The sequence below is a fragment of the Corvus hawaiiensis genome, chromosome 4, assembly GCF_020740725.1.
Source record: "Corvus hawaiiensis isolate bCorHaw1 chromosome 4, bCorHaw1.pri.cur, whole genome shotgun sequence".
In the NCBI taxonomy this organism is placed as follows: Eukaryota; Metazoa; Chordata; class Aves; order Passeriformes; family Corvidae; genus Corvus; species Corvus hawaiiensis.
This window is the reverse complement of record NC_063216.1, coordinates 49,682,699-49,710,113: the sequence shown is the minus strand read 5'-3', so window position 1 is coordinate 49,710,113 and position 27,415 is coordinate 49,682,699. Positions and strand designations below refer to the sequence as shown.

Below are 27,415 nucleotides of genomic sequence, written 5' to 3'. Positions count from 1 at the left end.
TACATGCCATGCTTAGTTAAGATACAATTAGTAGCTAGTCTGCTGCTTTCCAATAGCAAATTTCAAAGTAATCCAAGATCTGTGTTATGATTACAGAAACATAAATTGGTTGAGGTTTGGAGGCATCTCCTGAGATTATCTACTGCAACTTCCCTTTTCATGCAGGACCAGCCAGAGCAGGTTGCCCAGGACTGTGTCCAAACAGCTTTTGAATATCTCCATAGTAATTTATCTTTGACAAATCTCACAGTAGAACTGTTTTCTTATGTTCAGATGGAATTTCAGGAGTTTCACGTTTTGTCCATTGCTTCTTGGCCTTACAGTGGGCATTAGCAAGAAAAGTCTGGATCTCTCATCTTCATTCCCCTCACAAATTCAGGTGTTTATACACATTGAAGAGATCCTCCCGATACCTCCTGAGCCTTCTCTTCTCCAGGCTGAGCAATTCCAAATCTCTCAGTCTCTCATCATATGAAAGATGTTTCAATCCCTGAATTATTTTACTTAAGTTCACTGTTTATCTTCCAGGGAATGCATACCTTAAAATAACCATGTGCAGTATTCCTCTGTCCCAGCCAAAAGGTTGTACCCAAAGGTAAGTCCATGAAAGGCTTCTCCACAACTCTCTCATAAATTCTGAAAAGGAAGTGGAAATTAGAACCCCAAGTTGTCTCATTTAGTTTACTCAGAGCTCAAACATTCCAGATGTGACAACTTCTTATAAAACAACACTCTTTACTTACTTATTGCAGTCCACGTGTAAAATCAAGTGAGAGGCACTGATTGCTAAGGAAAGTCTGTGCCATTTATCATCTGCCAGAATGTATGGGAATACTTCTGTGTGGGAGCGATGACTGCCTGAACGATAATGCAACCTGATTTCATTTCGATGACCGCTGCTTTCCAGCTCCAGGTACCTGTACCATAAATGTATCATCATGTCATGAACCATTCTCATCAGCACAGCAACATTTTACATAAGACATCTTCCCATCATCATGCAGGAACTATTTAAAAGAGGAAGAAAAACAAGCAGATACAGAGGCAAAAGTAGACCCTTTTCAGATTTCCACTGCATCTCTTCTCAGTGACAAATAATAGCAGGTTCAAACTTCCATGTCACTACACAAGATTCCAAGCCAAATATGTTTTCTTCCAACAAAACCGTTTTCCATAACATGATCTGAATTACACTATTATAAATAATTGCCTCATACAAAGAAAGCACAATATAGATACTCTGAAGGCATGAATGCACAGAAGACAACCCCAAGTTTTGCAACAAGGACATCATTAGTAATTACCAAGGGAAGTAAGGACTGAGACTGAACACTCCTTTGTTTGCTTTTATATGTACTGTTACATCATCTTTCCTTTTCTGTAATGAAGTTTCTCCAAAGATACACAAAATCAAGAAATGCTAAGGCTTCAGAACAATTTATATATGTGTACGTATTTGCTTTGTTAAATAAGTATGTGTATTTGTGGGGTGGGTGTACACATATATATACACACATCTATATATGTATGCACATCTATATATGCAAATACGTATACATATAGCAAAAACTCAGCAGTGCAGCTGTGCTAAGTGAACCTAGCAGATTGCAAACACAAGCTTTGATGGTGAAATTCCAGCCATTCAATTTAAAAAGCACTCCATAACCAAACTCAGTTCTTAGGCTGTCTCTCGCATGTTGGACATCTGGGAAAAAGCGTGACTAACCATTTGTTTTTTAAAGTACTAAGTTTCTCATTTTAAAATTCCCCAAGAAAATTATTTTTACACAGGAATTTTCATGGCTACATCTGAATCAGACATGACAGTGGCTTGTAACCGGAGTGCACATGTGTTCCAGGATGACATCATTTACTTTAACAGGCTATGTACATTAAGGAATAGAAAAGACAGTGATTGTGGTTTTGAAGAGTAAAAATGAGACCAAATCAAAACTATCCTGTACAATCATTATCGCTAGGAGAAGGCTTGCTGCACATCCCTGCTTCCTTCAGGGTGTTCCACAGGTGGAACATACCTAGCAACAGCACAAAAACCACTAGTTTTTTGCAAAACCAGCAAAGGACAATTTCTTCTTCCTCCCCAGTATTAAGAAAGCAGTTAACTAGAGTCAGATATAAATTTTATAATCAATTTACCTCCTCATGGCCCAAAAATAATTTTTGCATTGGCAAGAAGTGGAAACTAATTGAAGGCCTGGCTGGAAAAATTGCACCATAGTGGCAGACCATCAGTCAACTTAGTAAGTTATCCTTCAGAACTGAAGCTTCAAGGATAAAAATAAGGCTACTCTCAACCCAAAAGAGAAGGGGAACATTAGAGACCTGGACTTCTCCAGCAACTTTAAAGCATCTCCACCTAGCAGCAGAAAATAAATGGAAAACGAATAGCATGGATATGTTGAAACATTATCTCCTGGTAGAACTAGGAGCTCTCCTTCATTCCAAGTCAATAGCAGAACTGATGCCAGCACACGAAATTCCAGACAGGCAGGCAACAACTACACTAGTAGACATACAGTCAGTACAGAAGGTATAAAACAAACACTTGTGTTGCCCTTATGCATGTAAGATAATGAAACCTCTGCAGATGAATCATGGGTTTGCCAATAAAAAGAAGACGTTGCTGTACAAATTTCATGAATTAAGAACTGCTGAGAGAGGATGCTGACAATCGATGGTGCTGCAATAAGCAAGGAAATTTTCCTACACAAAGCTGGGCAGAAACTGTGGACACTTGCGGTTTTGTTTTAATGGTGATTAACACACTGCTTTCACATTCACAGACGATACGTTTTGTTCTTCCATTTGGTAAACTAACAAATATAACTACCTTTGAAATGAGAAAACATGCATCAAAATGAAAAAGAAAATAATAGCCATTAGAAGAATTATTAGGAGAATAATTTATGGTTATTAATAATCTGTACAGGCAGCAGCAAAACACAATTAGAAAAGCAAGTGAAATGACAGCCAAAGCAATACTGATTTCAGCTTGAACAAATGCCAGGATGCTGAAACACAGAGAAGTGAAAATGAATCATTTCCACTCCATTTTTTACAAAATGCTGTGCTTGCTATTCTCCTTTTCTACATTTGTTTAACTGCCTGGACTTACATGGCTCTATCTCAGCCTCATGAGTTTCAGGAGATGGGATGAGACTTAGCACTGACAAACACACATGGGTGATAATGAAAAGTCTGCCCACAGTGAGGCTTCTTGTTCCATCTTTGAGGCTGCAACACTTGGGTGTGTGGTTTTCAAAGGTTTGGAAAAGTCTTTGAGAAAATACACTAAGCATTAACAGACCTGGATTTTAGAAATTCATTTCTGGTGACAAAAACACTCTGCACTTCTCTGTACACTCAGGCTTACTAATCATTTGAGAGAGAAAGGAGGGTGCTTTTAATGCCTGAAGGACATGCTCCCAAAGGAAAGAGTAACTGCATTGTACTGCAGTCTTCTCTAGCCAAGAATCTCATTACTGAAAAGCTTCACAGGAACCTCATCAGCTGAGTCACCAGCTTCTTGTCCACACCAGCCTAGCCCAGCCCACTCATTGCAGGGAGAGCAGCAGCCCAAGACATCCCATTTTAAACATCACTGATGCTTCTCCCAACAGCGCCAAGGTGTTCTTCTATGCTGCAGAAGGCAAACGACTCTTGGAGTGAAAAATAAGCCACAATGCGAAAACCAAAACAACAGCAGAATCCACACCTCTCTTTCTACAATTCATAATCTCTCCTGTTGTTTAATCAGTACCAGCCTACTTGATTTTAGCTCCTCAAAAAAACCACACCCACCTTGGATTAACCTTGGATTTAACTTCACAGGGAGATGATACATGCTTAGGTTTTTCTATGTTCGACACACAGAGAAGAAAGTGCCAACCTAGAAAAAAAGGTTGCTACATCTCTGTAGATCGCTCTGTGCGTGCACAATCATTGCAAAGGCAACAGCCAAGGCCACGGTAGCAGATCAGCCACTCTGCTTGGAAAGTGGCCAGACAGCGATCCCTAATGTACTGACTAAGGATGAGCCTGTCTTGGTAAGAGGAAGAAATTTGTTTCAAATGCCCCGGAGGAATTTGAGACAGAAAACAGTGATGATTTCTCTGCTGCCCAGCACTGATCTACTGTAACTTCTAGGTAAGAGCTGGCAGTCAGCGAATCTGCTCAGCTGTGGAGCTCTAATGACCATCCTGGCAAAGGGCATGTGGTCACACCAGCCCAGGCAGGACCTGCTCTTTGGGAGGTGGCAGACTAGTACAAGGAAGACTGTGGAAGTAAAAGTCAGGATGTACAGCAAAACTTAGAGATTTAGGAGGTGAAACACCAGATGGTCCTGGTGCACAGAGTAGCAGTCTTTGAGAAGAAGGAGGTATGGCCATGCCAGCTAACAGGCAGTGTTGGCAACGCCAGGTCTTAGATGGCTCACTTGTTCATTTGGCATCCCTTCTCACACAACAAATGCACATACCTGTTGCGATAAGGAGCGACACAGAGTCCCCAGTCAGGTGCAAAGGAGAGCCCTTTATTGCAAAAACCCAGCCTTCTTAAGCAGTTAGCCGGTTATCAGTTTACATAGTTTTAAGGCATAACAAACATAATTCAACCAACCACACCACGATGTGAGCACACGACAGCACACAGCAGCATGTTTTTCTACCCCTAATTCAGCTGTGTCTCCTTCCCACAGTAAAGCCTTCCCTTTACAAAGCTTTACTTCTCTGTAACACATACTTACTCCAGGCAGCTAGTAATTTCAACTTCAATCTACAGCACGTAGACAAGTATTTCAGAAGCTAAAGGCAAAATATCACGTCTGCTTATGAATTTATTACAGGGTGGTGGGTTTTCTTAACTTTTTCTACTCACATTTATAGGTACCATATTAAAATATTTCTTCATGGCTCTTTGATCTACACTGAAAAAAAGGCAAATCACTAAAATTAAAGAGCAATATGTACTTAATAAAAATTAAAATCCTTATCTCCATTACTTATAAAAAATCTTTATCTGAAGATTTTTGCTATCAAAGCTCTGCCTTTTTTGTTAGGTATAATTACATAAAACATTAAAAAAAAAGGGAGATCCTACTCAGTAGACCCTATTCATTGCACAACAGCAGCAAGCAATTCTGCGAGGTGTAGATTATGAAGATATAAAAGCAACTCATGCAGCACCACTACCAAATTCAGCAATGTGTTATTTGCTATTTTCTGCGGTATCATGACTGGGCAGTCAGGAGCATGAGCTCATTTTACTATGTTTCAGAACATTTAATTTGGAAGCAACACTAAGTGCTCTGAAATATTAACTATCAGTTTTTACTGCTTGGTGCATCCCCTAGAACAACATGGCATCAAAATATCCCCAGATAGGTTATCATTTTTTCAACCAAACCTTCTATATGAAAAGTCAAGTGGTAGCTTCCTTTAACCTGTAAGAATCTAGTTCCCACCTCTCACACTACTGCTTGACCTTACTGGTTTTACCCTTTTCAATCTAGAGCTCCACCTAGAGAAGACTAGCATTTTTATCAGGGAATGGTTAATTAAAAAATGGTCTTTGCTTTTCTGGATAAGTTGTAGCCCTTAGTTCAAGTGCACAATGGGCAGAAAAGCCACCAATTCTGTTTCTGTCACTTCCTTTTGCTGAATACAGTTTTAAATCCAGACTGCAATTTTCTGATTTAGGGTATTTCTGTTCAAGAACGTTGATCCGTTCATTAAAACCAAATCTTTTGGCAGAAACAAAAATTCTCACAGCAAAGCCTGTGGGGTCTAGGGTGATATGCTGGCTATAATGGAAGAGAGACAGAGAGCAAATCTAAGATTCTCTGAAAGACTTTCTCAAATATCTTTAATGCCATGATTATTACCGATATGAAAGCAGAGATCCCAAGTGAAGAGAGCTCAAAATTAGAAGAGGGTATTACCCATATCGACACAAAGTGTATAAACAACAGGACAGCAAAACCAGCCTCTCAAGTTTTGTATTATAAACTAGTGCTCCACTCCAACTCATATCCATCTTGGTGATCTCTCACACTTTTTCCCTGAAACTGGTGGGCTTTTTCACACCGACTGGTAGGAACAGGCCTTGGCCAATGCTGCTTCACAGACTGCCCTGACATCCTCTGCAAGGGTACTAACTGCAGGAGACAAAAGCATGTCAAGGAAGATGCTAACAATTATGCAAAATGGACAACAGCAGGCCAGTGCTCCAGCCTGGGCACTGTTTGGTTTACTAGCACAGCCCTTGCCAGGCACTGCCAACAAATCTGCATCAGCACTGTATCAAGTGGAGAAAAAAAAAAAAAAAAAAAGATAATGACATTCCACAGGGTACTTGTCTCAGGTGGAAAAAAAGCCACGTTCAAGTTCCTGCTCCAAATCAGGCAGAGTAGAGATTAACTGTGTGAGGAAAATGCCTCTGAAGCACCCCAGCCAGACAGTTGCTGATCATTCTGGCATTTACATATCTCTTGTTTATTTTCTTCCACCACAAAAACAGTCAACTACTTCATCTTTGTTTCACCACAGCACTGCTGCTTGCACTGGATACCTATAGAGAACAGCTGTGGAGGAGGAAGGTGCATTCCTGATGTGCTCAGGTGATGGAGCCCAGTGCTGGGACATGCGTGGAAGAACACCCTTCTTGTTGGGACGTTCATGGGACAGAACAGGCAGGCCAGAGATAACTGGCAGAGCAGAGAGGCATCATCCGCACACACTCACCTGCACAAACTACTACTGCACAGCACTGCAGCTTCCCTCCAGACAGAAAGAAGCCACAGCACAAGGTAGTGGCTAGGAAAGTGAGGTTGCAATACCCTGATGTGCAAGTGGAGGTTAGGAAACAAACATGTGAGGCTGTTCACATCCTTTCCATCACTGTGCCCCTCAGTGTCCGTACCCGATTCAAACTAATAAAGCATGCAGGAAAAAAAATTCTGTCAATAAGATATTGTTTTTATCAACTCCTTGCAGCCCCCCATTTGATTTCAGTGGCACTGCTGTGGCCTGGAAGCCTTTGCTGGCTTTGAATCAAGAATTTGCCTCTCACATGAGACATCTCTCTGCTGACCTCCCAAAACCTGAGGTCAACTAAATCAGGGAGGCAAAATCTCACCTTATCCCTACGGCAGATTCTACATAGCTTCTGCTGGGTTTAGTGCTATGATCCAAGAGCAAGACACTCCAGACCTTCCAATGTTACTGCTGATGACAAGGCAAGGCTCCCAGTCAGCCTTTCCACAACACATAGGAAGGAGCCAGAAGCAGGAACTGAGGCCCCACCAAGCTCTTCAAAGCACTCCAAAAAAAGCTATTCCTGCAAAAGGTGTTGGCTTGGTCTTGGAAAAATTCAACCCCAGTATTCCAGCACGTTGTCCATGCCATCCCTATTTGAGCCATGGATATGAAATCAAATTTCCAAAAGAAAAAATAATTTTGAAACACTACTTCTTGTCCTTGAGCAATTGCTCTCATTCCTCTCATCTCTCTCACTAACCCCATTTATCAGTGTATTTATTTCTGGTTTATTTTCACTAACACATAGTCCCAGGAATATCAATCTTGCCTATCTGAAGCTTCCTCTTCTACTAAAAATCAACAAGGGAAGAACTTTCTCAACTCAAACACTGTAAAAACAAATGGCATAAACCATGCCTCCCATTTCTTGACAAAGTTTCTCCATGGACTGCAATACAATAAATATTCTAGGACTGCAAATACAATAAACAATTTTCTAATAGATGTATTAGTAAAAGAGAAAGGCAGTTTCAACACAACTCCTCCCATTTCCTACCCCAAAAGAATACAGATTTGTTTGTTTGTTTGTTCATAGAAAGCCTTATAAACAACATCAGAAGAAAAACAAGATCTGTCAAAACTCACATTTCAACTATTTCAGTGGGGGTTTTCAATGTCATAGGAAAGAACAAATCTTCTGTCTTTTATTCAAAAGGCCTGTCACTAGTCTTAATTCAAGTAATACGTTCCAGGGGCATATAAGCATTCTGTAAGATGTTCTCAAACAATTCACCCTGGATTAGTTGGCACTGCAATGATTTACACCGGACAGGCTGGCCTCACTTGATTTAACAAAAGTTATGGAACAGTAAGGTGCATGAACTACAGGAATTTACATCCCACTGCCTTTTTTTTTTTGCCTTTTTTTTTTTTTTGGTCACAGAGTATAAACTAAACTGAAGCAAAAATACCCCAAATCCAAGCAACAATGACATGGCATCAATCAATTTTATAATAATCTTTATAGCCAGCACTTAAATAAACAGGTCGTTCCTAACACCATGAAGGCATTAAACAGAGTATAACACAAAATGACTGCTTTACAAATACTTCCATCCAACCCATATTCAGGGATAGAAATTACATCTCCCAAACCAACACAAACAAGGAACATTTTTCTTTTGGGATAAAGAGCCTGGTCAAGCTTTCAGTGTCCACACAGAGAATCCTTTGTCCCACAGAATATTCTCATGCACTGGAAAAGCAGTGAATGAATGAAAGAAAATACTTTTTTTTGACACCTTTGATGAAACATGCAAACTGCATCAAAAGAATAGAAGACTGACATGGAGAAATTTAAAATCACTAGAAGAATTCCACAGCAATTGACTGTTACGAACAAATTCCGGAGGGTTCATAATTATTATCAGACCAGTAAGAAACAGAAACTAAGATTTAATACCAAAAAACTAAAATACAGAACACCACAACCCTCCACTCTTCCAACAAAGATCACGGGGTGTTCTAAAAAGAAGAAAGAAGCTATTATCTCTTTTGGCATAGGAAACAGCCATACCCAACTTTAATGTTTGAAAATTAATCCCATATTAGTCTTATCTAACATCTGCTCTGCAATTATTGGCTCGGTGAATATTGGCTTAAGTGGTAAATACTGAAAGCTTTTCTCACTGTAAGAGGTTTGCAGCAGATTTTGTGGTATCAGAGAGGACACTTGACACTGCAGTCCAGAAATACCGACACTCATACATCAAAAGCAGGGAACGTACAGTTCTGCCTCTATTTCAATACAGTGGTCAAATGAGAGAACAAAATTCATGCATCGGGAATTCACCTCTGACAACTTATCTCCTTGCAGCATAAATCAGTACGAGAGAAAATGTCACAGGTAAGTTCCTCCTACATACTGAAAGAGGTCTGAAACCATTGCACAGCACAGCCCATTCGACAGCAGATAATCAAAAGAGACCAACCGCTGTAAAAACAAATGCTAAGGAAGGCAGAAAATGAATGAATTAGTACAGATACAAATTAAGTGTAGGGAATGCCTGTCCATTATATTCCATTGATTTCAGTTCTCGGTTCCAGGATATAAAAAGCACTAACCAAAGGAAAGAATGGTTAAACTACAACCCAGCAGTTTCATCCTTTAAGGGCCTAATATGAAGTATCTCAAGAGATACAAATACAAGATTAGTTACATAAAGCCATCTAACCACAAAAGGAGCAAAAAGCTTTATTATATCTCTCCACTGCTGATGATTAAATAAAAATATATGATGGAAAAGCAAGACCAAACATATATTACAACCCCATCACCGAGTAAAATCATCTCTCTGCCAACTATTTTATCAAGAAGAAGGTGAGATAAATTCAGAAGTGAAGTGAGGAGAATACAGCTTAAACTGAAAGATGAAACACTGAGCAATCAGTGTTTAACAGGGTTTCTACTCAGACTTAAGGTATCCCTTCATTAACAGAATTAAAGATATTTATCTTCTTAATGTGAAGTACATCACATTTTAGGCAGGGTACTGTCTGTGGTCAAGGTAAAGCTCTCAAGTTAAGAACACATTTAGAACTTCTATCTTTCAGACATATGCCATACATAATTCTGCCATATATAAAAGATGCATTCAGCTGCTTGAAATTCTGAATGATTACTGATGTGTAATTTGAATTCCCTGACACCACAAGAATTTTTTCTGAAATTATCACCCCCACACTGTGCCCAAAACTACTACTGCCTGAGCTCCTTGGCTTTTCACCACTCTAATCAGTGGGGAAAAAAGCAGTGTCTGCGGAAATGTATGAGCAAGTTAGAAAAGGACAGTTACAGGCATTGTTTCAGATTCTTTCACTTTAATTTTAAAATATTTTAATACATTAAATACTACAGAAAAGCATAATCATAAAAGGGGAAGCCAGCTTTGATACCCAACTAGGAAAAGAGAAAAGCATTTAAATAAGTATGAAAAGATTACTATAACTTCAGAAGATGATTTCAGGAGCATCTTTTTATGGTGACAGCAACAGCCCAGCCTCAGCAAATGCCCACGCCTGAGACTTACATGGGTAACTTCTGTATCTCTCTGACAGCCCAAGGACAGCACTCAGCACATGACATTAGAGCGGAAACTTTGTGTGGTAGACCAGCCCTGTCAACTTCTTAAGACCCAAAGTCTTAAATAGTTGCATGATCATATCTCAGTGGAAGTATTCATTTTTGATGATTCTCAAAAGGGAGCCAGCAAAAAGGAACAAAAACAACAAATACATAAAACTAGACAACACAGACTGAATCAGTAAACTCTGAATCATGAAAACTATTTTAAGTTTATAAACAAAATTATAAATTTTTTAAAACCCTACAATTTAGGAAATGCCCTCAATTGCTGTAAATTCACATATTTGCACCAGTGTCCCTAGACCCATGCAAAGAGAGGATGAGTTTTTACTCTGACTTGTTTTCAAAAACACAAAGTAGTTCCCTAGCCTTTGAATAAATGCATATTTTTCCACTTTTTAAACATTTTAATTTTCTTGTACCATAGAAAATTCTTTTACCCTAGAACCATTAGTTGCCATGAAAGCTCTGTAAAATAAAGCACATGAAAAGGTACTTGTGTGATAACTATTACATCCTGCAGTTGCTGCCACCTTCAGCCTACCTCTCCACCATTCAACTCCTCACTGCAGAAACGTAAGAGCTAGTACTGACCTCTGTAAATTAGAAATATAGCTGCAAGGCAGCAGTTCAATGCTAGCACAACTTTTTTTGACATCAGAGTGATAAAAGGCTAAAGCTAGTGCAAAGGAGTGGACTGAGGTCTGGTATTGCTATTTTCCCACTATGATGACTGCTGTGACAAAGACTTCACAAGAAGTTAAGAACTAAAGGACTGTTACAGCCAAGTCCCTGGTCAGAGGTGGGCAAGGTCAGAGATGGAGATCCAGCACTGAAGAAGCAGCTATTTAATACAAGCCATCCAAATGCTTCCTTTTAACATCTACATTTTCTTGTCTTTATTGTCATTCATCATAAAAGAACATAAAACCATAACAGAAACTACAGGAGGCTCAAGAGATGCTTGTCTGGTTCCAGTATTATCCACACCTAGGTCAGCCCTCATTTTAGGACAGTTAAACTGAACAAACACCACTATGGCACAGAGATATATTTTTGTACATCCTAGCACAGAAGAGACCTGAATGTGTCTATTAAAAGCCTAAGGGCACAACTAATGCCATCCAGGAGACATTCAACTTCTCCTTTACAAGTTGGAAAATGCTTTTATAAACTTGGTGTAATGATCCTTTGGAATGTTCTCCTTCTTCTTGTTTGTTTTGTGGTTTGTGTTTTGGTTGGTCTTTTTGTTTGTTTTTTACACATAGCTAAAGTGCAGAAGATGGGGCCTCTGAGAAATAGAATAGAAATTGACTTGGAGTATCTTCCAGCACAAAATAATTGTCACCATGCTTGCTAATGAAAACTTGTACACTCGTGTAAAAGAAACAGATATTTTGCTGCACTTAAACATGTCTTTACAACCCACTGCAACATTTACTTTTTTTTTTTTTTGCTATTTTGTAGTGAGACTGTCAAGAAAGAATTATGGGATTGTACACAAGGAAACAAAAATAACTAGGAACCTAAAGCACAGCTCACCTGTTTCTCATGCTAATGACTGTTTAGAAAGTGCACATTTGAAAACTCCTTTTTATTCTGCCAGAGAATCATAGGGCAATTATCTTTAATAGCTATTACTCAGACGATATATAAAAAATATCCTATTTCTCTAGCAGTCTTTATTCTATCAAAAGGATAATCCTTAAATGCTATCTGTCATTCACTTCAGTTTTTTAAGGCTGACAACATTTTGAAGAAAGTGCTCTGCCATTCCTGGGAAGATGTAAACCCATAACTGGAGGATTTTTTTTTCCTTCTTGCTTGCAATTTTAAAAACTGATGAAGAGGTGCCCTTACAGGGCCAGGCTTCGTCAACCAGTGTAGCTATAGTGACATGACAGTTTTAAACCAGTTGAGAATCTGGTCCTTGTGGTTATGAACAACAACAGAGAACTGGCTTTTCATGCCCTTGGTGGCAAGGGACATGTAAAGAAAAACCCCTCTTCCCCTTCCCTTGGCGGATTTGGAACTGTGACTTTTTATGAATATGCACAATGTGCCTATCCAAGCACTATAAATATTTACAAATCATCTGCTACACAACAATTTTTCTCTAATTTATGTTCAATTTTTTAATGCACGAATACATATAGTTTCATTAGCCAGCATACGGGTATCAGTACTTACCTGTGATCTAAATGATGGATAGAGAGAACAACCCCTGAATTCAAATGGGCTTGTTTTAAGGTCACCAGGATTGTGAATTCACATTTATTTCTTAACTTCTGAAAAAATATTTCAGCTGTTTCTGGAGATGCCTTCACACTTCTTGAAGTATCTAAAACATAAGAGGAAAAACACTCAGTATAAAATCTTATGTTACTTTACATCCTCATTCAAATAGCTTACAAAATAACAGGCTATTTCTGAGAAGCACAGTTGAACAGACAGGCAAAAAGCAGGGACCAAAGCATTTAATACATTTGTTTTGCTTGCAATGGGAGCCATTTCAATGAAAGAGAACACATTTTCTAGGACACCTACTCTGTTCTGGGGAGGGGAGGTATTTTGTTTTGATCCAGGGTCTTAACTCTCATTTTCTTCATGGATGGCTGGACGGTACCTTTAATATTTCATCCAAAATTTGGGCTCACTAGCAGTGAAGCACAGTGACAACACTAGACATGAGCCTAAACCCTGACACGTGACCTGAGCAAATTTTTAATGACTTCTACAAAACTGCTATGCCTAATAGCATAAGTACATAAATAAATAAACTAATTTAAAAAAACCCAAAACAACAAAACAACAAACAATTTATTCAGCTTTAAGTAATAGTTTAAAAATCCACCAAATTTCAAAAATATTTTATCACTAATTAATTGCTCTACACTCCAGTTGAGTGGCATTTTCCTGCTGCTTCCTGCACAGGAAGTCATGAATGTTTGTTAGAGTAATGGCAGACATACAATAAAGATTTTACTTTTAAAAACCCACACACAACCTAGACTGATGAAATATTTCTGCTGAATTTGCACATAACATGTACAGAAAATAAAAAGGCCCAAGCTTAAAACCTCTAGAGAGATAATTTATAAAATAAGATGTCAAATTCTAGAAAAATAATTCCCAATCTCCATAATACATTATACCAGAAAAAAATTAATACACATTTTTAATGCACAAAATCAATTCATTAGCATGTGTAATCAACTGTGTAAGAAATAAATCAATTCACAAGCTTCTTGTCACAGCAATTTGACCATTCTGCCCTACTTGGGGACACTAACTCAGGAACAGCAGTAGAGAGCTAACAGCAATAGAACTGGTGATTTTCTTTCAGCAGCACTGGAGCTGAGCTCTCAAGTATACCACTCTCAGCTTACACCACTGTTCCTATAATGGTTTATTCTTTAAGTTGGACCTATGAAGATGCTGCTGTCCATTAACAGAAACAGTATATTTTGGTTTATGGATCAGGAATATTTTTAATATCCGTTAAGAAATGCAACAACCTATGCAAGTCCTAGCCAAGCTCCTGCACAGTGTCACACCAGGTTGATTTCCATTTGTTTTTCACAATGGGGAATCAAAAAGAAAAAAAAAGGAAAAAATTAATTTCTACCACAATTCTATGATATTCTCATAAGCAACTAATGAAAGAAAGTATATGCTTAACATCCCTACACTTAAAGAAGGCCAGCTCATACATTTGTAATTATCCCCTCCTTCTACAGGCCCTTTTATTTTAACTGGAGTTTTTGGGATGCAAACACCGCACTACAGATGGCCTGTGCTTTAGAAAGGAAACAAACCCTCACCCATCACACCGAGCTCTCCAGAGACTCCCCAGTCCTCATTGCTGTGTGAGAGGCAGGGGAAACACAGAGCTGTCACAACACCCACAAGACAGGAATCAGTTTTAGGTCTCTTCATGTCACCCTGAATCATTACCTGATCACTACTCTGGGTGAGAATTTTCCATCCTTTATTCTATAAAACCTTACCTGAGTACACTATAACCCTTCACTGTGGCCTTAGATAACCTTCTTGTATACAGACGATAGCATCAAGACATGATTACACCACGCTGGCAGCCTATATACTAAGATTACCATCACACTGACTGCTGGAGTGCTACATTGCCAAAACACATGGCCACTCAGTTTTGGTATTGCAAATAGGTCAGTTCATACTTGCTGCTCAAAAAACCTACACAACCTTTTGAATTATTACTACTCTTATGAAGCACAACACTCTTTGCTCAGGGCAGGCACCAGGTGGATTTCTTAAAAGCAAGATGACTGAAAGGTCCTTGATCTGTCAGATCCATTCTATTCACACTAACACAAGAGTGTGAATCCCTCCTTCCAATTGCCTTTGAACACTATCAGTAGGTGCTTGATAGATCACCAGCTGTGCTCAATAAATATTGCTTCAGGCTTCTTCTTGATATTTGGCTGCTAGTAATCAGTTTAAGACCCAACAAAAATACTTTACTGGAACTGGACTTCTTCCATGGCTTGGAAAAATCAAACTGGTATATCTCAGACAATAATTTGCAGTTTCTCAATAGTTACATAAAAACCTCATACTGTGAACATTTCTAATACATAAAACAAAAGGCATAAATCTTTTCAACTTGGAGTGCAAAAATAAGGAGAGACTCAATAATTTGAATGAGAAATTTGTCTCTAGCCATGATACATACATTTTGGATTTATTTTCCTAGAAAATTGCATGTGTATGGTTTGACCACACCACAACAACTCACAAATCCATAGTGTCATCACTCCATCTTTAAGTTATAGAAACATGAAAGTGACAAAGACACAAAAATCCAAACTCAAAGTATGTCTCACTCCTTGTTCAGGCTAGATCTTTTAAGATCTAACATTGCAAAGCAGTCTGAAAGCCCAGCAAAGGAAACCACTGACCATGAGATCTGCAGGAACTCAGCCCTTCAGAAGACAAGCTTAGAAGCTGCCTGTGCTCACAAAAGCCCTCATTATTAGGACACATTTTCCTCTCTCAGAGACAACCTGCAGTCAGAGTTCTGCAGCAAACACCAAGATCACACCAGTGTTTCCTGAAGGTGTCAAGAGCAGACACTGTCATTTCAGTCATGTTCATGAGATAATAATTACTGCACTGTAACAAAGACAGCAAGTAACTTTCACCAGGACTCACTCCACAAGTCCAAAGGACTTCCACCAGTCCAAATGGGTATTGGAGAAAGCAATTTTATCCTTTGCGGTCACCAACCTTTAACTGCTCTCATCATCCCTGTGGTGACAACTGCATTCATAAAAACATATGACAGACTATTACAGGCAACTGATCCAGTCTTAACTAGTCCAGCCGTGCCTCCCCAACAGACAAAAAAAAAGGTGCTGCAAGCAGCCACGAACAAGTTACAGGAGGTAAGAAGGAAAATTTCCATACACAGCACCAGCAGCATACTGTTGCAGTGGCTGCACCTGTGGCAGGGGCAGCCTGTGGGCCAGGGGGCCCAGGGATGGTGGGACAGCCCCAAAGTTTGAATCAACCCCCTTGGGTAAGCCTTAAGGCAGGGTGACCGGAAGGGCCTCTCCCAAGATGCTCTGTTCTTTACGTTAATGTAACCCAGTTCTGTTACCCCGATTGGTTTGCTAACTCTCCACCCCCTGGACCCCTTATAAGTTCATGCCCTAGAATGTTCTCCCTTCCCCGCTTTCCCATTAGCTCTTGGACCTTGGCTCCCCCCTCCATGTTTCCCCATTGGGTTGTGTACCCCGGCCCTGTCCATGCTCCTCCCCTCAGCTCTTTCCCCATCCCTCTCTCCTCCCCTTGTCACCCTCGTACTTATACCCTGGACACTCCTGTACTCCTGGCCCTTTGCCCCGGGAGCCCTTCACGTGTTCAGCAATAAACTCCTGTGGAACTCTATGTGAAGGCCCCATCCCGCCTCTTTATTCAACTTTCCAGTGGCGTACGTGTGCGTGGCTTCTGTGGGCATAGCCCAGCTCTGTGGCTCATCTGGGACACTTTCTGGGAGGACGCAGCAGCCTCCAACCACGATGGGCTGGAAGCATCAGCATACTGAATCACACAGTTGAAAGACTTAGGACAAGCCATTCATTACCATTCATTTCCAGTCCACAATAAGAGAAAACAGTTATTAAATGGAATGAGCAACTTGTCCTAGCAAAGGGTATGCTCTCAAATTTCTGAAGAGCATCTAAAAGTAACCATACAGTATGAACTGAATTATAGAACAAATTCCTGCAGAATAGTCTTTGAAGGAAGCATTCTAACTAAGTGAGCTCCACAGTTTGTTTCATGCGCACATAATCAGCTTTTAATAGCAGCATCTATAAATCAATTCTGCATCTGAACTGTCTGCTGAACTATCCAAATTAAATTCTAGTGGTTTGTGAGAAAAAGGAGGGCTGTGGGCTAAAATGAGGATGAAAAAATATAACTGGTGCAATTTTATTTCAATTTCCTACACTAGGAGGGATGAGTGTCACAAGCATATATTCACATCCTGTCACTTTCCCGTATTCACATTTTTTGATTAATATTTTCTTAACTAGGGATTTCATACAGCCTACAAAGGGCAACTTTATATTGGGTTTTTTATACCCTTTATAAAGGCTTTACTTTATATTGTTCTTTTATTTAAGTAACAAATATAGATTAAGCTGCACCCAGCCAGCAGGGCAGCATGCAAAGCCAATCCAAAAGCAGAATCTTTCCAAGGCTGACAGAGTACAGCAGGATTTTAAGTGGAGCACAGTGCATTCAAAATCAGGAGTTGCATTCCTGTAATGAAAAATGAAGATAAAAAGAACTAAAACAACCTTTATTAGACCAAAACCTTGCTAGACATGATATGCATTACATCCTTCAGTAGAAAGGCTGGTTGTTTTGCTACTTGAACTGATAACGTAAGTTCAGCTTATGTTATGTTAAAATAAAACATTTTGAGCTGCTTTACCTATAAATTTGTCCATTCCCTTCTCACAAATTCCCGGTTGTTTCAGAGAGAATAGCAAAACAAGTAGCTGTAGTTTACCAAACCCATGTGAACCTGAGTTGGTTTCTCCAAGGCTGTAGGAAAGAGCTCTGCAAGAATCTGGGTGGAGGTGTTGCAGTTCTACCTGAAGTTTAAAAGACTACAAGATAGAGGATAAACATTAATCCTGTAAGACTCCCACTGGGGCAATTCCCAAAGGGTGTGCTTAAGCTGCAGGTCCCAGGAGCACTGCCCCATTCACAAGCCTGGTAAACTCTAGGACTACAATCGGAACGTACGTCAGGATACAACCGGGTACATCCAGACCTCTGTGCACCCAAGTGCCCCTCATAAACTGGATCCAAACAGGTCTCCCCAGAACAGAGACTCACAAATGCCAGGAAAAAGGACTCCAGTAATTAATTTTTCAACTGGCATGATCAGGACCTTGGCATACCCCACAGACTGTTTAGAGACATAGCCCACAGACTGCCCTTGTAGTTTAGACACCATCATGGTGTGGGTGTGTCTGCCTTCTGATTTCCACTGAAGAACTGCTTCAGCAAGGATGTCTGCAGACAGAAATGCAGTGGATGGGAAGGAGAAAAGGAAGAGGGCAAAATGCTTTTCAGCTGAAACTAAGCAATTGAAACAAAAACTGACTTGAAGCCAAAGCATTAAATCAAAAACATGGGGGGAAATGTCACAGTTTGTTCTTGCAGCATTTGGGGAGGTTCCAACTGCCTTTGCTTTGTAGCTTCCTCTGTTCTGAATGTCAGCTACAGCTTTGGTGTGTCATCCAGCAAGGGCTTTCCTCCAGCTCAAACCATATGCAAAGTCACAATGGACTGACACAAAAGACTAGAAGACCTGTTTCTGAACACATTTTTCCCCAATTATATTGGCTTTTCACACTTACAGCCTTAAACAACTGTAGTCATATCACTTCTGGCCAAAACTCTGGCTCACCTACATGCTACATACTTTGATGTTTAAAGTCATTTTGGCATAGCTGAGAACACAAACCCACTGTGGGACAAGAGGAGGGAAAGGTACTGAGAGCCTGGGCAACTAGGCTTGAAGGCAGTTGTTGCTGATCTGAAACAACCAAGCCATTATTATGGACCTAATCTCACTTGTTTAATCAGGAGTAGTTGGTGCATTTGTCTAAATGATTGTGACTTCATTTAAAGTGCTTCACTTGAAATGTTTTCTTCTCCACGGTCAAAGTCCTCAGAGAATTTTTGCTTGGTTTATTAAGCTTGATTTCTCTCTTTTTTTTTTTTTAATGCTAGAGGAACATTAATAATTGTCAACTATTAAAAAAAAAAATAGAACATATTTAATACGGGGGGAACCTTCTACCTGTTATGGTAGATAGAGATAACTGAGCAGTAGCAAACCCTCAGCTATTTTTGCCTGCTCCTGGCACTTACTTGGATGACTCTTTAGGACAGACTTCGCAAATCCATGACTGTCTGTGGAAAATGACAGCTGTAATATAATTCATATTCCCTGTGAACAGACAATAATACCACTGAAATCTGCCTAGAAGCATTCTGCAAGAGAGGATACAAAACTAGTTTGGGGGTGATTATACTAGTGGCTGGGTTAAGCCTCTGAGCTTATATACCAACTGGCTGCTTCTAGAAACCAAGGCAAGGTTCGTTCTGCGATGGGTTAGGTACCACAGCTCTGTCAATCTCAGGCTTAACCTACCAGAGCACAGTCCTAAGACACTTAGACGTCTTTCATCTTCCCTTGGGCTGTCGTCCCTTTGGCAAAAAAGGAATTTGCACCAGGATTACAAGTGGGAATAATTTCCTGTAATGTAAAGCAGCCCAGTTGCACCACAAAAATTCAGGCGTGCTCTTCCAAAAATGTCAGGTCCACGAACAAGGATTTCATGACTTTTGGACTCAGTAGGCAAAAAGTAAATAAAAGATAAATAGTTACACAAAAGATTCTAGTGACTGTATCTGCCATAGCATATTTCTGACAATTTTTCCAACCTTTTGCAAGGATAAGAAACCTAATCGCAGGCAAACCTGAACTTTGAATGTGTAGGACTCCAGAATAGAAGTCTGTATTCTCAGCACAGGAGGCTGAAACAGCTGATTTGCTAACAAGCAGTACAGATCCTGCCACACTAGATTGTTAATAAAACAACTCCTACCAAGCTGCCACAGAAAATGAGATTGTGCTCTCCTGAACATTTCTGAAATGAATTTTAGAAATGTATAGATCAACCCACAAAGAAGCACCACACATACAGAAGTACTATCAGGAATTTTTAAAGGCATACATGATACAGAAAACTTCTATTCCTTGTATACTAGAAATACCATCCCTTTCAGAGAAACTATGTCATCATGCTAGATACTATCACCAGGAGAGTGCACCCCTGTAATGGGTGCTATATACCCCTTATATGACAGCAAAATAATGAAGATAAAAGACTTTTGATCTTGTTACTGAAATTCCACTCCTGGGAAACTAAAATATGTGCTGCATGGTATGCTCTGCACCATGTATTTATTACTGAAATACTTTCTGGTGATTTATAGGTTCCAGGTTATCAGTTATATAACGCAATAGCTTTTTTTCATGACCAGTTTTTCCTAGCCTATACTCACAACACTATTCTTAAATCCCTTTTAAGTTTTGAAGATGCTTTGTATGTGCTCCCTCATAGGCAGAATCAAGTACTGCTACTTAGAATTACGTTGTTTAGGTTTTTCACAGCCACTACCACTATAAAACCTACTATGTTTCAACAAGGACACTGATAGCACAGAGTGGGATTTCTTTTGTTTCTTCATTTCATTGGAGGTTCCAGCTGTATTTAAAAGGTTACAGCTACTATAGCTTTATAAATATATATGTGTATATAAACATGCACACACAGAACTCCCTTTAGGCACAAAGCATCCTTCTAGAAGCTGCTTTGAGAACACCTTGAAACCTGTGGAGAAAACCAAGCCTGCCTTGTTTTCCTTGCAGCTGCCATCTGGCATATGCACCTAGTTATGCTTGGCTGCATACTGTCACATGAGCACTTTGTGTCAAACTGACCTAACAACGAACAAAAATATCACACCAAGAAATGCTGTTAACACTGGGACACTGAAGAGCAGAAGAAAAACAATGCATCGTCTTGCAGCCCTACTGGTACTGTAATAAGGGCATGACACACATGAGAACTGCTAAAAGACTGATTTTATTTTCAGTCCCTCATTGTATAGCATGGCCAGGATTTTAACAGTTATTCAAGTCACGTCAAGGGGGAGGACAGGAGGAGGAGGAGGTAGTGTTGCCAGCCTTTTCCAAATGAAAATGCAGGCTACCAAACATAAACAAAGCCTAATCAATTAAAAACAATAAAGTACAAACTTGATTGCAATAATAAATCATGCAAGCAGATTATGCTAGATGTAGATCAAGCTGCATTACATGCCCTACTCGTCTCTCTGAAGATACGACACAACTCAAATTCTCAAATATATCATATTCCAGTGGTGAACTATCATACAATGACAGACTGTATAAGATCAGCACCTACCATGGCACCTCTGAACTAGGATTATGCTTGGTGTAGGCACTCCAATACCCTCTCAGCAACACACCATGTCTCCCTCTCACTTGGTTCTCACTGTGCAAGTGTCAGTAAGACTTACTCATGCTCTCTGTTCAGTCATTTTCTCTCAAAACCTCCTTTTGTTGTGACCAGTATGCTGCTCTTGAGGACCTAACTCCTACAGCCTGTGTTTCACAGACTCATTTAGGCTGGGAAGGACCTCCTGAGACCATCTAGCCCAACTGTAATCATTTGTGGATGACCTAGAAGGTTTACCTTTTTTCTCCATGAATAATCTGTTTCTCCCTCTTGGTAGTGATTTGGATCTCTCATCCTAGTTTTCCTTCATCTCTGGCTTTCTAGGGTATAACTCTTTTTGCCCACATTAGGCTTAATTGCCTTCAGCTCACCAAAACTCTATGTGTTAAGAATTTAAGTGCTGATTTATTTTCACACAACACAATGGTGAGCTTAGAAAAGCATTAATATGAGATCATTTTGCAGAAAACCACAACCATGCAGTCTGCATGAAAGATTAGCTTCTGACACAGGAGAATGGCCAACAGTCAGTGACAGACAGAAAGCTCCACAAAACTTAAACCTGTATCCTAACAGCAAAAATAGAGCAGGGCAGGGGGAGGGAGGCCACCATTGGAAAAAAAAAACAGTATCTGAAGCACGCCAGACACATCCAACATCTCTGTTGTTAGTCCCAGGTCTCCAGCAGCAGACTGAGCAAACAGCAGCAGATGGGGGGAGAACATAGGAGAGTGAACTCTAAAGAGAATTCAAGCAGCAGCAGAAACAGGAAGTGGCAGAGAGACCACACCTGAGGGCAGAGGAAGGACACCAATGCCACCAACCATACTGGAGTATCTGGAAAAATCTCTACTCACAAGCTATCTGTTTTGATGGCAGGAAAAGGAAAGGTTAGAAGGTTTTGAATTGGGAACATCAAAGAGGAGAGATACCAAGGAATACCATGTACACAACTCAGCTGTGAGCAGGGCAGACAGGTAGAAAATACATGGAAGACTCAAGCCAACCATTACCAGAGATTTCAAGAAAGCTGAGAAAAAGACCAGTGTTCAAATTGTCCAGAAGTTTTCATTTAAGTCAGGTATTAACGGAGTCCATGCTTCTGTGAATGTGCCCATGAGCTGTGAGGAACCAGCTACAAGTTTAAACTCATGCCAAATTTATAAGCTTGGGTAAGTTAAAATTATAAGATGTTTCCAAACCCTAATTTGCTCTTGTAGGCTTATTTTACTCAGGCATCATCAAAATATACTTAAGTGCACCAAAGAACAAGTTTCAGGAGAGTACAAAGGCACTGGTTTTAATTGTGTACCAGGTGTTTGATGCTACCTTGTATCTTTGAAAAACTCTCCCTATACTAGATCAATTTCACCCCCGATCTCCAGAGTACAGAAAGACTTAAAGGGTCATCCACCCATTCCTCAGCCTATTACCTGAATGTAACATGACTACAACAAAGCTAATGTTTCCTAGATATTTTATTTCATGCTATCTTCTAAAAAATCAAAAGTATGGAGATTTCCACCATTTCTTTTCAGCAGCTATTCCACAATCTAAACTAGTTCACTGTGAAAGTCTCCTTTTATCTTAAATCCCCTCCATTTGTAGTACCATTACTCTTACCTCTAGCTCTTTGAATACTAAATAATTCCTTCGTTTTAAACCTCTAAGAATCTTCTAATGCTAGACACTTACCATACAACACTTTTGTCATTTCTTGGACAAGCTGTACATACTCAAATTCTTTCAAAAGCTTTCTTACTAAGCTAGTGCTTTTGTTACTGTATAATCAGATGTGCTGTTTTTCTCTTCAGTCCCTGCAATTCATTGATATTTTTTTGGAAATGCAGAAACCCAGAGTGAATGCAATAACCCAGACACAACTTTTTTTAAATAATTCAACCTCCCAGATCTCTTACTCCCATATGCTTTCCTTATGCTAATGGTGTATGCAGGGATCCTTAATAAGAGCAATACTGAACAGGGTACACAAGGTTTTTCTTCAAGTCTACCCTCTTCCTGGAATGAGAGCTGAGCAAATCTCGGGACTATTTCAAGTTCGGGGCATATTAGTTAATGTTACAGAAAATCTTAAGAGTGTCTTTGGAACAGCCAGGGCACAATATGCAAATGCATGCTTAGGGAGCTATTAAAACACAGATTATTGACCTCAAAACTAGAAAAGATCCTTTGGAACCCTTCTGGATCATTACACAGCTGTATCTAGAGATTGATGGACTTCCAGGCAGAGTCAAGGCTGGTACATGTCTTCTCTTTTAGGATAAACACTGCGGATCTTATACCATCATCTAATTATACTTAAATAAGCATTTATGCTGGGGAAATTGTATAAATATTGCTTTAACAGAGTGAGCATCTCTACAATTGGAGGTCTTTTTCTTACTATACTCCATGTTTTCAGAGAAGGAAATAGCCACTCAAATTCCACTAAAAAGAGTTCTCAGTTATGGATCGCTAGCAATATTGATTGTAATGGCTCCCTTGGAAACATTACAGTCTATCATAGCAATGTTGGTGCTGCAGCAAATATGTTAATCTGCTAAAAGCCTTTTGAACATTGTGTCTTCAGAAGTCTCTTTTAGTCTGCTGGTCCCTTTAGACCATGCCCATTGCTTTAGCACCTTACAACAGCCCAGAGCTGCAAGCAGCAACTCATGGGATGACTCAACCTAAAGGTCAGGTTTCTTAACTTGCACATCTCTCAAGTTATCAGCATCACATACCCCCCCCAAAAAAAGCATGCACCAAAAAAGAAAAGTAAATAAAATGTTAACAAATACGAAGAATTTTTTGCTGTAAAATTCTTCCATGTTGAAAATGGCTACAGAAATTCTTTTCTATCTGAAATATCTGAGTGAACATTCATAATAGGTATTTATTGTGGAAAACATGTCCAGGCAAAAAAATTAAAAACTAAAGTACCCTTTCTTATACTTCTCCTTGGATTTTCCTGAGAAGAAACCATTTGACAATGTCAAGATGGAAAAAAATAGCATTTCTTGAACATATATACACAAAATATAGAAGAATTTGGACAAAAAAGAGGGACAGAAAAAAGAACCAAACACTGAAAAATCCTTTTTCACCCCTTATTCAGCTGGACCTCAGCAGTACAGGTAGGAGAATACAACTGCTCAGTGGATCTGCACCTTGGCACAAAACCAAATGGGACAAAATATAGGGAAGAGTCACTACACAGAAGTACAGTTTTCCATGACAGCTATATAAAATTTCCAGCTCTTATCCAACAGTTTTAAATAACTTATGAACTCAGTCCTGTACCTCCCTTAAGACTCAGTGGAAACAGTGAAGTTAACCATACTTGGAGTTATTTTTCCAAGCCAGCACCTGTATACCCTGGAGGATACAGACTAGAACATAAGCTGGGGAGGAGGGGAGAGTAGAAAACCTATTTCCCACATCGTATAAGCAAAAGGTAGGGGAAAAACAGATATTGTGATTGATCTAAAAGGGATGTGTAAGAAATGCTGCTGTCCTTTGTGAAATCTCACTGGAGAATGAGCCATGCTGCTGTGGGGGGAGAAACCATTAAAAAAAAGATTAACCTAGCCAAGTCTCAGGCACACTTTGTGACTACAGAACTATGCCACAGCAAAAGCAATTACGTAAGGGTAGCAAGACCTCATTTTCCCCCATCACTACCACTTGCTAATACAATCCTTCCCCAGCAATATGGAAAGATGCACTTGAGAGCTACCTAGAAGGGTCACTGTCCTCTCTCTCGGGGCACACGTGCTGCATCTACTGGGTTCTCTCGGGCATGCAGGATAGATGCTGTCCTGCTGTCAGCATCACATCTTTTAACTTCAGCCAACACCACTGTCCCCTGCCATGCTGCCAGGAGAGGCTGCCAGGTGAGCAGCCATCTGCACCTGCCTGCTCTTGATGGGGACATTGACATGGAGAGAGGCTCTCTGGCCCCACTCCTCTGACTATCAGGTCCCTTCTCATGGCCAACCAGGGCTCTGCTCCACATCACCACACTGACACCGTCTTAATGTATTCCCCTTTCATACATGCCCTAGAGCTGTACATCATACTCATCTTCAGCTTTCCAACAAAAATGCCAGGTGGAGCCCTGAGATAATATAAGCCTTAACAAGGATTTTGTACTTGAATATTTTAGAAGAGGCTTCATTGTAAAGGCAGGAAGAAGCAAATGCAATTCTGTCTGCCATTCTTCAGTATGAAATGTTTGAGGCAATACTGAATGTATAAACAATACATGGTTATTTGCATTAACCTGAACAACCAGACACTCATTTAAAAAAAAGTTTTAGAGATTCATGATTGTCCCAACAGAAAACAGACCCCCAGGGATGTCAATTTATTGCAGGTATCAGATGCAACCTGGCTGTGAAAAGCACAGGCTCAAGTCCACAAGAACACAATAAAACATAACATTGCTTTAAATAGAGTCACACCCTGCTGATAAATAAATGCAGGTATTAATTCACTCCAAAGACTGAAGTATCAGAGACTGGAGATGTTAGCTGTCCTACCAAGCCCAGGCAAAGCCACCAAAGTCATGCTGGAATTTAACAGACTGAAAGGTGACAAGAGCCCCTATCAAGACACACAGAAAGAGATGTGAGTAGGAAACAACCAACCAACCAATAAAAAAAAAAATAAAAGCAACCCTAAAGGCTACGGAGGGAACATTTAATCTCTGAGATTATTTTCCTTCCCTCCCCAGAAAAAGCCCACTGCAGAAAATCAAAAGAACAAAACAAAGGACAACAAAATAACACTTTGTGTAAAATACCTTTCCTTGGGATGAATAATGACAATTTTTAGAGCTGAACTTAAAACAACTTCGTGCTTAACATTTATACTTCTGTGATAGTAAGGCCTAATACACACTCTCAGCAACAATATTTACTTGAAACTTTCAGCGTAAGACAGTTGCAATCCCCAAATGCCACAGGCCAAGTTTTGTGTCATTGCTTAACATTATTTTGTATCAACTCTGCACTAATGACTACGTTCAGGGATTACAAGCTTTTCTTCTCTGAGTTTCTGTATCTGCCGTACATTAGATCCTCATTAGCTTTCCATTTCTCAGCCCTACCCTCTGCTGTACCATTACAAGCATCAATCAGAAGCCCATGATATTTATGTCTTTCTTCCATAACTTTTTCCCCTTTATTTAAGGGATAAACCAGCATAACCAGTTAGCACACACCACCATCTCCAGTATTTGGCATATTAATGACTATTCAGCAGGGCTAAGTGCGTCATAGTTCTCTATGCATTAAAATTCATGGTTTAGGATGGAAAATGGATCTTCACATGCTACCTCCTTTTTTGGGCAGGGTCTTCAAGCAACAGACATTTCACAAACATCTCCTCTTGCTACCACTACTCCTCCTTCCCAGAGGAGGATGCTGAATATTAAGTTCTTTTGGAGCAAGGGGATGTCTCAAATGAGCAGTGAGACCAGCAGGCTCCAGAAAAAAGCAGCCCAGCTTTTCAGGGCTCTCCTTCAGCACCCAGCCTGGCACGCCAGCAGCATCAATCACAATCCTGGCAGTGCTATACCACAATGGTTCCTGTTTGCACAGGTGCAGAGGTGACTTTAGAAAGTTCCAGAAGTAGAAGGCAGCAAAGGAAAGCTTAGGCTGTTATTCCAGATACACCAAAACCTTTCTGGCTACCACATTGTCATAGAGCAATTGCTTACATTAGGCATTTCTAACATCAAAAAAACATGCCAGTGCCTACGGAAATTAAACTTTGATTAAAACTTTTGCTATCTACAGATGATCTCTGTGCTGGAGGTCCCACAATTTGAGGATTCAGTGTTTCTGAGGGAAAGCAGTTTGCATGCAAGACAAAAAAATGCTGCAGATGGGTATTCACTCTGCAGTCAGCTAAGCCAGTTGGCAACATTAACATCCTCTTTCTCAGCTGTCTGTTACCACTCCTCTGGGAGATGGGTACAGCTGGAGAAAGGGGATTTTACGGGACTCTCTAATCCATGTCACTGCAGTCAGCCAGGGTCACTCCTGAAGCTGGCTGATTTTGCCATCCGCAGACATGGGAACACTCATATAATCTCTTGCTTTGGAAAAGTTGTGTGGACAGTAACCTCTAGCTTCTGGGCAGTGACAAGCAGCTGGGAACAGTAGTATTTTCAGCAGGCTCAGCTGGAATCTGGAGAAAGCATCTGTCCATAGTTTCAATGACAGGTGGCAAGGAAAAAGCTGTGTGTGTGAAGTGCATAGGCAATGTAAATCCTGTTTCTGTGAAAGTTTACTCACCTCTGCTTTTAAGGCTTTATTTTTAGCTCCTTCATTTAGTAAATGTTCAGAGATGACATCATGAGACAA

At 40.0% G+C, this 27,415-nt stretch overlaps 1 protein-coding gene across 2 annotated transcripts in view; it reads right to left on the bottom strand.

The window, feature by feature from the left end:
- The window catches only part of NELL2 (neural EGFL like 2), a 140,258-nt gene that overhangs the window by 107,755 nt on the left and 5,088 nt on the right, over positions 1 to 27,415 (bottom strand). For both annotated transcript variants that reach the window (XM_048301087.1, XM_048301088.1), the window contains exons 3-5: positions 12,613 to 12,763; positions 744 to 917; positions 540 to 636 (exon numbers count right to left, since the gene is read on the bottom strand). In XM_048301087.1, coding sequence (XP_048157044.1) covers positions 540 to 636; positions 744 to 917; positions 12,613 to 12,763 — 422 coding nt within the window. The remainder of the gene's footprint in view (positions 1 to 539; positions 637 to 743; positions 918 to 12,612; positions 12,764 to 27,415) is intronic.